This window comes from Falco naumanni, chromosome 4 (genome assembly GCF_017639655.2).
Source record: "Falco naumanni isolate bFalNau1 chromosome 4, bFalNau1.pat, whole genome shotgun sequence".
Lineage (NCBI taxonomy): Eukaryota > Metazoa > Chordata > Aves > Falconiformes > Falconidae > Falco > Falco naumanni.
This window is the reverse complement of record NC_054057.1, coordinates 7,065,110-7,081,660: the sequence shown is the minus strand read 5'-3', so window position 1 is coordinate 7,081,660 and position 16,551 is coordinate 7,065,110. Positions and strand designations below refer to the sequence as shown.

The 16,551-nt window shown below is 46.5% G+C and overlaps 1 protein-coding gene across 1 annotated transcript in view; it reads left to right on the top strand.

Moving 5' to 3' along the window:
* Nucleotides 1-2,055: 2,055 nt before the first annotated feature.
* The window catches only part of LOC121087972 (ubiquitin-conjugating enzyme E2 E1), a gene marked incomplete at its 5' end in the record, with an annotated part of 44,552 nt that continues 30,056 nt past the window's right edge, over nt 2,056-16,551 (top strand). Inside the window, 3 exons of the mRNA XM_040593534.1 lie at nt 2,056-2,448; nt 3,890-3,978; nt 6,134-6,184. Of these exons, the coding sequence (XP_040449468.1) occupies nt 2,056-2,448; nt 3,890-3,978; nt 6,134-6,184 (533 nt within the window). The remainder of the gene's footprint in view (nt 2,449-3,889; nt 3,979-6,133; nt 6,185-16,551) is intronic.

Below are 16,551 nucleotides of genomic sequence, written 5' to 3'. Positions count from 1 at the left end.
CCAAGGAAAGAGATGAGAGAGTGACAAAGGGAAAGAGTATCCTTGCACGGGTGTCCCCTCCGGGGGTACCTCTGGCTCAGATTATTATTGGATATAAATGGGGAAAGATCAGCGCCACAACCAGATCCTCGTGGGGAGTCACAGACATGTGATGCTGCTGTCCCACGGAGGAGAGGCTCAGCATCCCCAGGCTCTCCTGCTCACCGCTGGCCTAAATGCCCCTTTTCTTCAGGTCCCAAGTGTCCCTAAAAAAGCCACGGGCATCCATTACGCGACCCAGCCTTTAGGGTTTTGTGCCTGCTCAAGCCTGCGCCCTTGCTAAGGGTCAGGGTCCTCCTGGAACGCTCCTGCTCGGGAGCCGGCCTCGCACCGCCCGTCCCGCCGCGGGCACACACCCGGGTCCCACGGGCGCCCGAAGGAAGCCGCGGGGCCTCGGCAAGGCGTCCCCCGGCTGGACCCGGGCCCGCCGACCCCCCCAGGGCGGTGGGGGACCCACCGTGTGCCCGTCGGCCGCCGCCCGCTGGGGCCATTTTGGCGCCGGGGCCGGGTGCAGCGCCGCCCCACTGGCGGGAGGGAGCCCCGGGCCCGGCCCCGCGGCGGCTCCGGGGACGGGCAGCGGGGGCTCCGGGAGGAGCTGGCCTCGGCTGCCCCCCCACCCCCACCCCCGCCGGTCGCTATGCAGCGGGGATGTCCAGCTCCGGGATGTCCCGCCGGGCCGGGCCGTCCCCCGTCCCCCGCCGCTCCGGGGCCTCGGTTTTGTAAGTGAACCCCCGGGACTCCCAAAGCGTCATGTCGTGACAGCGCTCTGTCGAGGCACCAGCCGTGTGCCTGCGGATCACCTCGACGTCCTCCCGCGGGAGGAAGGATGAAAATACGAACTCCTGTCCATTATCATGATGCGCGGCGGTGACAGTCATTGTATTTTCGGTCACTGAAGACACCGAGTAATTCGATAGGCGATCCCTCGATAGGCTGTGGAAACCGGCGGCACCGAGCCAAACCTGCCCCGGCTGAGGCCGGTGGGAACGCTGGTCCCTATTGTCCCTTCGCGAGTGGGTCCCGCACCTCCGGGAAGAGCCGCGGCGGCCCCCCGGGGCGGGGGCTGCCCCTGCGCCCGCGCGTGGGCCGGGGGCGCCGCGCCGGGTGGCTCCGGCCACATCACTTTTCTCCGATGGGTGGACAGGGAGCGAGGCATCGACAGCCACGATTTCGGGGAGAGGAGTAAAGCGCCTCGCGAATACAATGCGGTAGCAGCCAGCCGGCTGAACGCCGCTGCGCCCTTCCCGCAGACGGGCTCCCCATCATGGGACTCGGGGGGGGGGGGGGGGGGGGGGCGGGGTAGGAAAAAAAAAATCCCTAATACTTTCACCATCGGAAAATCGAAGGGGAGTGGGGGGGGGTTGAGGGGAGTCGTGCTGTTGCTGCCAAGCCCGGGATTTTGTTTTCTCTCCCAGCATGCGTTGATGACATCACGAAGTGCCCCTTCTTTGTGTGTCAGTGATGTCACCAAGTGCAGTGTGGGGGACAATGGAATCCTGAACTCCGGGCGAGGGCGAGTGGGAAGCGGCTGCTCCTGCTGCTGGTTCAGGGCTGAGCCGGGGGAGGGAAGGGAGGACACAGCTGCTGCTTGAGGGCTGAAACAGGTGAGAGACGGGAGAGATGCCGGGGATTCCTTCTGGCTTGCTGGGGGGGGGGGCTTTGGGCTGGGCTCTTTTTTTTTTTTTTTTTTTTTTCTTTTCCCTTCTCCTTATTGCTTTCCAACTGAGATAGGTGAGAAGTTGCTGCTGCTGCCGGAGGGACAAAGCAGGTGAGGCAGGGGAGAAGCTTTGGGGTTGAAACAGTTGTAAGAGGAGGAAAGCAAGCAGCCTCCCCCCCGCAGCCCCCCCCCCGCCGCCAAGCCTGATAACCCCCTCTCAACCTTAAAAAAGCAGCCCAGGAGCTTGCCCCCTGCCCAGCCACCTGCCTGGACCGCGTCCCTGTGGGGCTCCCGCACGGAAGCAGAAGCGCAGCCGGGGAGGGCGTTTATCCCTCCCCCCTTGACACCCCTGCCGGTTACTTTCCAGAGGGTCTCCGATAAAAACTCACGTCCCCCTCCAAGTGCTCCTTTTTTCCTTCCCTCGCACCCGCCGGGGGGGAGGGGGGGACGGGGACACGAACAGACGACAGGACACGGGACTGGGGCACTGTAGCTGCCGGGATCCCCCCTCCAGCCCCGGAGCGGGGGCTCCGCCGCCTGCCCCCCCCGCCCCGGGGCCCCGCTCCGTGCGAGGCGGCGGCGGGTGGCGCCCCGGCCCCTCCGCCCCGCTCGGCGGTGGGGGAGGCAGCCAGGGAAGCCATTGCCTGTTTAATAGTTGCTGTTGCAGCACTTCCGCTTCTCTCCCAGCGAGAGAGACACGAGTGGCCAGGCCCAGCCGCACCGAGGAGGAGCAGCCAGACACAAAGGGAGAGGTAGGGGGACGGGGCACCCCCCGCCGCCCCCCCCGCCGGCCCCGGGGGCAGGGGCGAGGGGCAGGGCCGGCCGCGGCCCGGCGATGGGGCGGGAGGCGGCGGAGCCGGCGGGGCAGGGGGATCGTGCCCGGGGCTGTCAGGTACCGGCTATGTCCCCCCCCCGGCCCCTCGCCGCTCGGCCCTGCGGGCCCGCGGCGCAGGGAGCTCGGCCGGCCCCCCCTGTCCCCGGCTCTCGCCAGGCGGAGGGGCGGCCCGGCGGGGACAGGGGAGCTCCCCGGGGGCCGGTGGCCCTGGGAGGGGAGGCAGCCGTGTGCTGGTCCCCGGCCCGCCGCTGCCCCGCCGCCGCTCGCCCCGGGCCTGCGGCTGCCCCCCTCGTTCCCACCCTAACTCTCCCGGGGTGCCCTGTTCCCCCCCCCCCCCCGTCGCCCCCCCCGCCATCCTTCCCGACGGCTTCTCGCCCCTCTCGGGTGCGGACCTGCCCTCGGTAGCCTACCATGCTCGCCCTGCTCCCCTGTGCCTCCGAGGCGCCCGCATGAATCCGTGCTGCCTCACCCCGGCACCCCGCTGCCCCCCTCCCTGCCGCCGGCCTCCCCAGGCCCTCCGCTCTCACCCCTTGTAGGCCTTGGCTCTTCTTTTCCTGACCCCCCCCAGCCCCACACCTCCCCAGGACAGACCCGTGTTCCCTTCTTGCTTTGCTGGCGTGCCCCTTGGTGCAGTGGGCCTCGGTGGGTCCCCTCCGTGCACCCCACTCCCTGCTTAACTGCTCCCCTTCATTCCCCCCCCCCCAACACTCCATCCGCCGGCAGGGCTTTCCCCACTGCAGGTCGCAGCTGTGCCTTCGGGGTCTCCCCCCTGTTGCCATCGATGCCCCACTTCCATTGCAGTGCTGCCGGCGGTCGCCCCCCAGCCCCGTCCCTCCCGCCTCCCCCACGTGCCTCCCAGGAACCCAAGGGACCAGAGCTGTTCCATTTTTATCTCCTTCACCCCTAGGCTGGATAGTGGTGGGTGGTGATGGCTCCTCTTGCATGTGCAGTTTGGGGGAGATAAGAAGGAATTGCTTTGAGCTTCCCTGATCCTCACAGTCATCCTCGTTCCGGTCTCTTCTCTCATTTTGCACTTGCTTTCCGAGAGGAAGCTTTAAAAGTCCCTTTCCTCCTGCTCCTCGGTGTTACTAGTGCAGAGGAGGCTACTGCTCCTCCTGTGTCTACTGTAGGGCCTGAAGAGGAGAGTGAGACATGAGGAGCCTTTAAAAGGCATGACCCAAACACAGAGTGAGATTGTCAGCAGCCTTTCTCTGTGTGTGTTTGTGCTCACTGTTTGTTCCCCACGCCCCATGGTGTCTCCTCTCCAGGTTGGGGTGTGTGGTGGGGGGGTCGCTATGTCGGATGACGATTCGAGGGCCAGCACCAGCTCCTCCTCATCTTCATCCTCCAACCAACAGACAGAGAAAGAAACAAGCACGCCTAAGAAGAAGGAAAGCAAAGTCAGCATGAGTAAAAACTCTAAGCTGCTATCTACCAGTGCCAAGAGGTGAGGCTGCAGTCAGTTTTCACACTGATTCGCTGCTTCTTGTCTCCTTCCTCATTTTATTTTGCTCTGTTCCCCCACTGCTCCCTTGCTGCTCCCATTCCTCATCTCTAGCCCTTATGCTCAACCTTTCCACATGAAACTGCCATTGTCTCACTTTTTTCAGTGTCTCGGTACGAGAAGCCCAACTTCTCTGGGATCTCTTGTCTCTCTTCCTGCTTCTTCCTCTGTTCCATCCCAAATATTTTCCTGTCTTTTCTTCCTCCGGGCTGTTATTGTGTCCCTTAATTATTTCCACTGTCTTTTCCTTTTTTCCTTATTGGCATCACTTACAAAGATGGTGTGGGATTGGCATGTAGGACCTTAATTCCTCCTCTGTTCCTGGGAGCTATGTGGTCCTGAGTAAGGCGTTGCATTTCAGTGTCAATTTACCTCTCTGTAGGTTGCAATTGATTTAGAGTGGTGTTGGGTTTTTTTTTATTTCCACGACTGCTTCGGGGATTAATTAATGTTTGTGAAGGTTTTCAGTTTGCTTGCACTGGGGGAGTGCACTCCAGTACAAGTGGTGTAATACAGTCACAAATCTTTTCCACCAAATGTATTACTGCTTTTCTGTCCGCTCCTCACTTATATTGAATTTTCTGTGTGTGGTTGGGTGTTGACTAGAATAAATAATCCACAGCAGTCCACTTTTAGAGAAGAATGTCCACAATACTTGTTGCTTACAGCACTGAGTGGGTTGGTTTGTTTTTTGAGAATGAAACAATTTTTATTCTAGAATAATGTCTACATGGGGGAGAGATGCCTCCATAGAATAGTAATTCCAGAACAGCTACATCAGTCAGTTTTCTTCACCTGGACAGACTCTTGGAGCCACTCAGTTGGGTTTTTTAAAAGAAATTGTTACCCTTTCTTGTTTATTCTGTGTTTCACCTGAAATCAGCACCATCCTGCCTCTGGGGAGCTAAGCTGTCAAATGGAAGTTCTCAAGCAAACTTGAAGTACTTCAGTAAGAAGACTAAACCTTCTCACTGAACAACTTTGCCAGGCGGCACAGAGAGGTTATATCTGTAGGTGTCAAGAGTGACCGGGGTTTTATGCAAATGTGCTGTTGTTGCAACCACATTCTCTTTGGCTTTGTAGAATTCAGGCAGTTTGGTTATTCCAGATCTCTGCTCTGCAGGTTTCCGTGGCAAACTGACGTAGTGCCAAGGGGTGTTTGTGTGTTGTGCCCTTAACTATTTCAAAAAGAAGATTGTAAACTGCCTAATATGAAAAGACTGTGGTTCACATGTATGACAAGTGGAAGAGAGGCAGAAGATGCTGGCTGAGTTTGAAGGAGAAGAGAGGCAGACCGAGTGCTCGGTGGGGAAATCTGGAGGGGAAGCCTGAGTGACAGTAATGGGACTTCAGGAGAGGGGATGATAGCTGGCTGGGCGTTTTGTGGCAAAAGCAGCGTGGGCCCGGAATACTCTGGGCAGGGAGGACAGGGTGTTGGCTGAACATGGTGAAGAGAGGGAGTGTCTGGAGTCCTGCGGGAGAGGACGTGGAGATGTTGTGTGGCAGCTGAGGGAGAAGAGAGGGGAAAATTGAAGGCGGCAGGAATGTGCAGGAACCTTAGGAAGAGATATTCACCTTCCTTTAAGTGTCCTTGGGAATGGCGCCGTTATTCACTCCTTTGAGGCAGGTGTTTTTTCTCAGGATAGTGATGGGAAGCTGGGGGAGGGGAGGCTAGTCAGTTTGGCAGTGACTGTTTCTCTCCATCCAGCAAGACAAAATTCCTTTTCAGACTGCAGTTTCCTCCTAGCACTTGGTGCATCACATTTGCAGAGGTTTTCCCTCATTTACAGGCTGGTTGGCAGGATAAAGCAGACAGTCTTTTCCACTGTCCCTGTGTGGTTGGCATCTTTACGGGAGCATACAACAGTGCACCTGTCTGTGTTCAGTGCACTGTGCCTGTCTGCTTTTCTGCCTGTCTCTGTAACAGGATGCCTGTCCTGCTTAGTGTGTTTGGACCGGTGGGAGGCTGCAGCTGAGAGTGCCTCCGTCTTACGTAGTGTTGCAAACTCACAGTGACGGTATGTCTGCAAGGCGTGTGCGTTAACTGGTGTCCTACACAGTGACTTACCTTTGTTCCTTCTCGCTTCTATTGCCACAGGATTCAGAAGGAATTGGCCGACATCACCTTAGATCCACCTCCCAACTGCAGGTTGGTGTCAATTCCTTACGTGGGGGGTGGGAGGCAGCAGGCAGGCAGAGGGAGGCTGAAGTGTGCCTGTGTGTGTTGTAGCTGCTCTCAGAGGCTCTGGATAGAGCAGAGCAACAGCTGTTTAGGTGGCCAACAGTACTTTTTGTGAATGCTTGGATGACATTAGTTTCCAGGTGGGGAGGCCTCCAGTGATTTTAAGTGTTTTGATAGAGGTATTCTGTTTGTTTTGGGCATTGTTTTGGTTTGGGTTTTTTTTTTAACAATTGTATTTCAATTTGTTATACTGCTTTGTGTGTATGTTTCCAAAACTGGCCTATAAAGAAGAGTGTGAAAACTTTCTCCTTGTTTGTTTTTTTTTTCTGGTTTATAAATCTAATGCCTGATTGCACTAATCTTAGATAAATAAGAGACCTGCCAAAGAAACAGAGAATAGTAAAATGCTAACGAGCTTTTTAGCTCGGAGAGTTCTGTTGTGAACAGTAACTTAGAGCAGAAGAGAACTGTGAATTTGTCTCTCAGTAGGTGCTTTACAGGAGCACATGTTCGCTGATAAAATAAAAAGCAGGGATATTCTGTTGCCCTTTATAAAGCAGCTTGTTTTTAAGTGTGTTTTTGAAACTTGTACCATTTGTTTAAAACATCTAGCAGGTTCATTTGGTTCATTGCATGGTGGCCTGAGCCTCTTTGCGTTTGAAGAGGAGACAGTAGTAGTGTAAAATACTTGGTTGTGCTTATTTATTCAAGAGGAAAGTGGCTTTTGCTCCGGTCTGTGTTCACTGTAGTTGCTAAAGCACAGCTTTGTTCCTGTCTTCTTGCTGTGGCTGAGGTTTGTGGTCTTTTGATGTTGGTAAGAGCAGAAATGAGAAAATTCTGTTTATAAGTAACTATTTAAGTTGGTATTTTTAGTATTGAGATGTCACCTACAAATGCATATGAACCTTTTCATTGAAGCTTTTTGCCTCTGTTAGTCTGCAGGGAGACGTTAGCACAAGAGTTAGCCTGACAGGTCCGGAGCCATTGTTTTGGTACCAGTCCCAAGGATCATAATTAATGAAAGGAGTAATGGGATGAGGCATATGAGTAGTGGTTTAGGCTAATACTGAGATTTTTGTGTTGTTTGGAAAATAACCAATGAGCTCTGAAATCTTTAGCTGTGGTAGTAATAGTTAACAGAATATTACAAGAGCTTCTAGCTTTTGGGCTGGAGGTGACTGTCCTGCCTGCATCCTGGCTCTGTGTCAGGATGAAGTCCACATGCTTTCCCTTCCTCCTCCTCCCATAACCTGATTTTCATGGGAAAGAAATCCAGAAGCACAGCTCAGAAAAGCACTGTGGCTTGTTCTCGGAATAACTGAGTCTGGATGATCAAGGTGCTGGGACTGCAGTGTGAACTTAGCTAATCTATCCAAAAGTTGTGATAGTATACAAGTATGTCAGATTGCAGGTTTCATCTAAAGGTTGATGTAGATAGTATTAGATTCCTAATTTGTCCTTGATTCAATTGGCATTATTCACAGGTAAAGATGAGCTGGCAGACTACCTGTCAAAATAGAATATGGTTTTGATTTTTCTTTTTTTAACTACATAGACCATTGAGGATAACATGCTTCAAGGCCTGCATAGTGAGTTTGTGTTGTTTCAGCCTTTAAAAGTATTTCTTATGGTAAAAATTAGTTCATAGTACAAGTAATGATGATTAATCTTTGCCCATAATGCAATTACAAGTATTCTGTATTCATTCCAACATTCAAATGGGTGGCAGTGAGGGCTGGCTGGCAGTTCTTGCAAATAATACATGAAACTGGTGTAATTGTTATGGTCTCTTAATACCTTGATAAGTAGGAAAACATGAATGGAGGGGTTTGTGCATGTGTGTGACCAAAGGAGTTTTGGTATTGCTCATCTTGGGGTGAAGTCATCCTACTTCAGTAAAGATAGTGTTGAAAGTGAAGGAGAGCAGCTTTGCTTATGGCTAATGAGGTTCCACTTGCACAGTCAAGCACTGAGTTTGCTTCTGTAGCAGCTGGTTTGTGAAAGGGTAGGCAGGTGCCGGTTGCCACAACAGTGAGATGAGTTTCAGCTATCGCAATTATGGGGAAAGTTCACCTCTTGTGGAAAAAGGAAATAGTCAATTTGTGATTGTGAGGAGATTAAGCAAGTGAGACACCCAGGTTGCTGCATGATGTTTATGGTTGCCAAAATTTGCTCTGGGGAAGCCTGCTAAGAGTGTCGCTGCTTTTTTTTATTTATTTATTTTTCTTTCATACGAATGTTATTAGTGTGCTGGGGGGGGGGTGTGGTGGTATTAAATACATAGTTCCAGAACTTAGTTTCAATTTCCTGCCTTCATGATTTTGATTAGCCTCACCTTTCCTCTGACCTTCAGCTCCTCATCTCTTTGCTGCATTTGTGCCTCTACAGACTTTTTTCAGGTGTCACTGGAGTGGAGGGCAGTCCTCCCTTGTTAGGCATCTCACTCTCTCCTGCAAGACTAATCTCAATATTTACATATTCAGGGAGCTATCTATGATACGAGGTATTCGGCTGTCAACTTCAGGGGTGCCAAAGTCTCAGAAGTCTCGTTTGAAAATGTGTGTCTGAAACTGTATCCTGTGTTATGTTGGAAACTTCATATTCTTTTTTTCTGCTGGACTTGTGTTCGTACACTCCTCACCATGATCTTTTTCTTTTCCCCTGTTCTGTGCCTAGCGTTTGATAGCAGTTTGTTGTTGGCTATGCTTTAATTTTTGGCCTCGTTGCAAAGTGCTGTTCTTCTTCCAGTCTTACTGCAGTAATGGGAGTTCAGGATATTTAACACATCCCAGAGCAGCTCTGCATAGTGAAAGAAAAAGCTTTAGGTTATAAATGATTTTTAGTAAGAATTGGCTTATTTTTGCATATAAGTTGCATATAAGATGCAATTATGAATAATGAAAACCATTTTATTTCAAAGAAAATAGCTTATAAACTAATCAGTTTCATTTTTATTTTTGTAAGTTGCAGTGACCCTATTTTAGTGTGTGTAACCTACAGATCACCTGTTTATAAAAACCAAACAAAAAAACCCAAACCAAAACACACAAGCAGAGTCAACACCCTGTGATTGAGCAGCTGTGTGGTTTTTACATATATGTGGGTAATATGGGGGGAAGTTTATCCCAGAACTTCCTCTCCCATCAGTAGTTTCCTTGCTTCTGATTTTTTCCATAGCTTGCCTGTGTCTCCCAAATGCTTACCTGTGCTCTTTATTTATATATATGTATATATATTATATATAAAAGTCAATCTTTTATTGACTGCTTCTCATTATCTCTGGTAGTCCCTTTGCCCCTCATATCTCCTTCCCTGGGTGGTGATTTTGACTTTACATAGGCTGGTACAGTTACTTGTACAAAGGTGCAGAATATGTGCATGGAAACACGGTCTGGCCTGCATTCAGAAATTAGATTTTTGGACTCAAAGGTGTTTTCCAAAAAGGTAGATTTAATACTCGTCACAAATTTGTGGGTTCCTGATGGAGGTAATGCTGTCCTCATAAGTGGCCTAATGTACTGTATGTGTGGTGTTTGGCTGCTTCTGAATGATTCTTAATCCTCTGCATCTTTTCCAGTAGGCTGGCGCTTTAGAGGCCTTAACTTTTGTTGTCCACAAGATGATTTGACTTCTGATATTAATACCAAGTTTTGAAAGTTAAATGTGGCTTTCAAGTTCAGAAGGTGGTTAGTGGTTAGTATGAGTTGGGGAATAACTGTTTAGGGTTAGTATTTTAAATCTTTTAAGAGAGTACCTGGTGATTTCTTCTCATGCTTTGTATTATATCGGAAAGTTATAACTCTTGTTCTGCAACTCGGAGAAGGTACCTGGAGACTTTTGACTTCTGGTCTTGTGTATATATTGTTGACAGAGGAGTATGTCATGTCTTTGTTTTGGGTCGTGGAAGTCTGTGTCTGCAACTGTCTGCAGATGTCACAATACAGTTCCATCTTGCTGCATAGGCAGACCTGATCTTTGTTTGTAGATAACACTTGCAAAAATTGTGCCAAAGCTTGCCTTCTGTCACTGATGAAGTTTCCAAAGCTTTAACAGAAGTTAATTAAAGCTTTAAGTACTGTTTATTCTCTTTATGTCATTTATTTGACCTCAGTATCTAAGCATCTCCTGATAGTAAATCTGCTTATTGCTGTCAGGTTATGAAATAAATGTTTTTTCCCCATTTTAGGGATGGGGAGCTGCAGCGTGCAATAAACAAGTGACTTGTCCAAGGTCACACAGGAAGTCTGTGGCAAAGTGGAGAAATGAATGTAAATCTCCTTTGTTTCAGGCTAACTTGCAGCTGAGCTGTTCTGCTGGAACTGTGTGCATCAGTTGCATTATGAGCAGGGCTTTGAATTTGTGCTTTATTGGGTGTCTGGTATTGACTGTATGTAAGCATGGTAATTTAATGTTATTTTTCCCATCTGTGTAGAGGGACCAAAATGGATATTAACAAGAACTAATGTTTTTTAATCTTTCTTACCCAAACTGAAACAAGTTTGTCTCCACATGGCTCGTTTAAGTCCGTATAGGCAAGACCAGCTGCTATTTAAACAAAAATAATTTTCAAACCTTTACTGAAGGAGGTATTTGCCCGAAGGCTTACCGTCGCTTCAGAGTAAAATGCTATCACAAAGTCATTATTTAAATAATAATAAAATACAGTTGTGTTTTCTGGCTCCTTCAGCCCAGTTTTTATAAATTCACAGAATAAGGACCAGATCTCCCTGAGAGTCTTGTGAAAGTTACCTGTCAGCACATAATAAATATATGTCTCCATATAGATGGTGGGGAGAAGTGCTCTCCATTATAATGTTTGGAATATTAATAGTTTTCAAAACTTTGCAATGTGGAATTAAGATTTCTTGGCTAGAGAGAAGTCTGCAAAAAATGTGTGGCTCAAAGGCTGTTTTGAACTCAATAGTTTCGTATTGTAATTAATATATTTCATCTACATACCATGGAAGTCTGGCATTTGTTTTGATTACATTTGATTTTGTAGTGCTTGTAAATTTTTTGCAAATGTATTTTCTCAAAACCTCCAACTCCAATAATGCTTTAGGTGCTTTTGCTTTTAAATCTAGTGTATTATCTAAAGATGGATTGTCACTGTTAAACTATAATAACAGTGTTGTTTTTATTATTTTCATGCTTGGAATAGTCCTTCCTGATCATAGCCGTATTCTAGCATAAATTTTTTGGTCTTACATTTTGTAATATTTTTTTTTAATGTACGCACTCAAATTATTAGATCAAGAATGACAAAAATGCTGGGGTTTACTTCCTTGTAGAAATAAAAAATGCAGGTCACATTTAATGAAAATTATCAGCTTACAAACGTCATTTAAACACTTTTCTTTTTTCTACACACACACACACACACACACCGCTCCCTGTGTTGTTACTGTGAAATGGGAGTGTTTTCTGTGAGAAGTTTCCAGCTGTAGGATAGGAAGGACCTTCATAATTAGTGCTGCGTGTAGTTGAAAAATATCTTTTGTCCTATAAACTACCAGTGGTTCAGCATTCCCTTCCCGCTTTGTTTGGCATATGATCCCTGGAGAAATAACTCTTCCTTTTGAAATGGTGTATTAACCAATTTAGAGATTCTCTGCAGCTGTGTATGGTCTAGCTTGCAAACCATAAAAATAATACCATTTCTACACGCGGTGAATTTGAAGTATGTGTAGGTAGCAGCTCCTGCAGGCGAAGTCCTCTGCCTGACGTACTCAGACAATAGCTGCACAGGAGCAGCTTCTTTACTGTGGATTGATTAGTTAATATTACAGGAATTCACCTTTCGGAAGATATTCCTGCTTTTATTTGTTGGCTGCCTTTAAAAATCAGAAATGTTTTGGTGGCCAGGCTACTCAGATGCTGTGGCAGGAGCTGTCTGGATGCTGTGGTGGATTTTGTTTGGCACATCCTGGTTCAGTAATTCCCAAATGAACGGCATTCTGTGCTCTTGCATGCCAAACATCGGAACGATGAATCTTGAGAGCGGCTGTGAAATTGTATCATGGCTAAGAACAAAGAGGATTGAAATCCCTTCTGTGCACACTCTCTTGTATACCGCTTAATTTTATTATTTGACTTTCAGCTTTGCTGCCCTTGGAGGGCACTGTGCAACTGTGTTTACGATGCTGCATTTATGTTTTATCTGACAAATTCTAATATTTCCTCTTGGTTATGCAGTCTTAAGTTTGGTTTTGTTTCCTTTGTATTCCAGCTCTGCTTGTCTAGATTTTTATATTGGAGCAATGGGTTATATGTCTGGTTTTCTTTTAAGAAATATACGTGATATGTGTATGGTACTTTATAGACATAAATGAGAAGCACTGTGTGTGGAGTATTTATACTTTAGGGGCTTGAATCTGTCTTGTCTTTTTGTATGAAGACCAAATTATCCACAGAGAACTGGGGACTGAGAAAGTGATAGGAGATGGTTTTACGTTTGAGGATTTCAACGAGGGCAGGTTGCTAGTTGCTAGGACTGAGAGCTTTGTGGTTTCTGAAGAATGGGTTGGTCTTGAAAGCTGGTAAGATGCCATCTGACAAGATGTTAACTTTGGCCCTGCTGTCTAAAGGGGTTGTGCTGGGAATGGAGATGACTTACCTGCATGGTACAAGTTATGTCAGTGGACTAAGGTTATCGATGAGTTTGTGCTTGGGAAAAGTTCCGCAGCCTCTTGCCTGCGCTCCTCTGTAATTGTACATGAAAGACCAGCCTTCCATACAGCACCTCTCTAAAAGTATTTAATGTACTAAACAAAAAGAAGATATAATTTTATACGAACGGGTTAAGAGGTTATTGCACATCTGTGCAGACTTGCACACCACATACAGAGTTAAGGGCTGTGCTTTCTCCACCGAAGAAAGTGCTTTAAACTCAGTTAAATTAATGATGTAATTTAGTCATTATAGTAGAATCTTGCCAATCTGCACATCTATTTGAATGAAATAAGTTTATACTTATTTTTCCCTCTGAGGCTTAACAGTGGAGGTCTTAAATACTGACTTCATTATTTTACAAGATGAACTAGAGAACATGTATTGTCAAGTACTATAAATAAACTACAACTGTCAAAGTAAACACTGTAGGCTCTGGAATTCAGAGGGATTTTCTTGTTCCTTGTGCCAATTTGCAAATTTTAGCAGCATGCAATTGGTCTTCTAAGGCATTTGTAGAAAGTGTAATGGCTACTACAGTGCATTTGATAGATATTTCCTGTGTGGGAGGGGCTAATTGATGTTACCAGGAGAATATATTACAGATCTGTATGCTTAACTTCAGCATCCAATATGCAATGTTCTTTATTAAGCTGGCACTCCTTGGGATGGGAAGTGGGGTAGAAAAAGGGAGAGTGGGGCATGCAGACTGTATTTCAGGGCAGGTGCGGTGTTTGATTCCCCTCATTCCCTCCAATCTCTTCCATTATTTCAAAACTGAGAATGAAGATCAGGTAAGATTAAGTGGAGCTGGTTTGAGAACTGGGTCCAGGCCAAGTTTTGGCCGTTCATTTGTTTAAGAGAAAATACAAAGTAATTGGATTAAAGAGGCTGTATGGTTAATGATGTAGAGTCCTGTTAAATTTCTTTGCTTCTGTGTTTCTGTGAATCAATGCAGAATTCAGGTCTTGATTCCTCCAGGGGCTTCAAGTTTTAGAGTCAAAAGTGAGTGTAAACCAAATTAGATCAACCAGCATGTTAAGTAGTTAAGTGCATGTTTTGCACTTCCTTTGTATCAGTGTAAACGATTAAGAGATTTCTCAGCTTTCCTTCTGAAGCTGCTGGACTTGCTGGAAACACAGAGAATCTTCAACTAGTACTGAGAACTGTAAATGCAATAGTAAATGTCGTGGGCTAGAGGGGAGGTACTTTCTGGGACAGGTGAGCTGCTAATATTCAGTGCTCTTTCCACTGTGAGCATCTGAGCAATAGATTTTTGCCAGTGAGCTAATTCCAGTGTCTGTTATGGAGGAATCAGGAGAGGGGTCTTGAGGTCATGTCTGTCTTTTGTCTTTTGATGCCTAGGATCCTGCAGAGAGTGGCACACAGGAGTGAAAAGACTCCCAAACATTAAAAATTAATTCTGAAATCTGGAAGTGTCCTTTCACAATAAGTCAGTTGATGAAAAGAGGAAAAATACTTCTTGTATGGACTGAAAACTGTCACAGTGTTTGGAGACAACAGCAAAGCTTCAGGCAGTACTGAGTGTTATACAAGGAAGCTTGTCAGGGTAATGGTCTTAAAGGTTTTCTTCACTGAAATTTTATCTTCATAATATCTTCACTGAAATAATATCGTCACTGAAATTTTAAGGTGCTAATTTAGGTGATTGTTGCAGATCTGTCATGCTTGATATTTTCAAGTGGACAACTATAAACTTTGTATTCTGAACAAGTATAGACTGCTCTGAGAAGCAGCGTATAAGTGGTGACAAAAGTGCAATATATTTAATTAAAGCAGTGTTTAACTGTTGCAGATGGTTTTGAAAGATTGCTAAAATGCACACAGTTGTAATGACATAGTTTTATATATATATATGTTTTATATATATATGTATATATATGTTTTAAATAAAAACATATATCAATACTGTTGTATACCACAAAAGGTCATTTCATCAGAAGATTCTGATCAAACTGATTGTTGTAATACTATATTTGCACATTATTCCCTGTACGTCTTGGTAACCTTTTTAAAGGAGATAAATTAGATGATGCATGCAAGCATTTATAGTTTGTGTCCTTCTTGACTTCCATGTAAGTTGTTTATCAATAAGAATTATCTAGGTTTGGTTTTGATGGGGTAAATCTTAATTTGAGAATCTCATCAAATTTTGTAGTGCTCTGACTTGTGATAAAAGTATTTATGCCTACTCACACTTGGAGGACTGTGGGAGAGGGAAAAGACTGAAGGCTTTAAATAGCTGTGCCAAATAAAATCTCAAAATATCATGAATCTGACTAGGGTTCTCCATTGCATTAAAGTTGTGGTGATACCTTCCTTCCTGCTTAAAATTGAACTTCAAGAGCACCCTCGTGATGCAGAAAATCTGGCAAGAAGATGTGTAGCAGCAGTAAGAGTGACCCAGGAGCTGTAGGACTTGAATGTTGCTAGTGTTAGGCCTTCAGCTGCCCTGCTGCCTGTCTTTTAGCTGCTTCCCAGGATTGAAATCTCCAGCGAAATTTTAATACTTCCTTTAGAATACTGTTTTTTCCATCCCCTCACTCCCCTTAGGAGGTTAATCAGATTGCAGGTATTGGTAAGACTGAGAGAATGAATGAGTTCAAGGTGGGGAACAGAAAAGGACATAAACCCACTTGAGGCAGAAGGGTGTTGCATTCCTGTGGACAGCAAGATTGTGCAAGACATTAACAGTGACTGTAAGGGACAGCAGAGAGAGATGGCCCATCAGGGTGGCTGAGGCAATTTTGCCCTGGTTGCTGAAATAGTTACAGCAAAGGTGGAAGCAGAGACAGATTGATTCTTTTTCTGCTCCAGCAATTTAGCGCCATTTTTTTACTGCCTTCTATAAGGAGCAGAAGAGACGGGGCATCCTCCTCATGAATGAACGGGGAGGACCATCCATGGGCCAATCTCTTCTCAGGTATGAGTGAATTTTAAAAACAGGCAAGCATGCAAGCTGTAACAATAGTTTTTGCTGTGCTGCTTGTATTACACTCCCACCTGGGAGACAAAATATTCACATAGCAATAAAGTCAGTGCACTTACACAATCTTACACTGTTTACAATGCTCTGTAAATCAAGGTGGCACAACCCACTATACCTTGAAGAATACACGTAACAGGTGACCAGCTGTATCTTTGCAGGCCTCTTTGAGCCACTGCATGAGCCACATGCAGCTCTTGAGCCATGGATTAATCTCCTAGAATTACGTGAGTGAGAGAAAAAAAATTGGGGGAGTGACAGTGGGAAAGGCAGAGGTAGAAATGGAGGGAAGGGGCAGAAAGGGGAGGGAGAAACAAGTAAGCAAGCAAAAATGATAGGAAAGTTCATAAATTGGCAGAAAGGGGAGGGAGAAACAAGTAAGCAAGCAAAAATGATAGGAAAGTTCATAAATTGCTTGAAACTCAGTCAATCCTGATCAAGTAGACTAGTATTAAAGATAGGAAGTTGCAGATTTAATTTGTTGAAGGCCCTGTGGACCTGCATCTCCCAAAGGAGTACACCTTGCTTTTGTAGCAACTGGAAGAGAAGTGCAGCAAGGGCTGTTATTTAGTAAAGTCCGCAATACTAGAAATAGAGATACTTACAAGAACTGTTAAGAGGCTTTTAGAACAGATTAAGTCCTTCTACCCAGTATGCG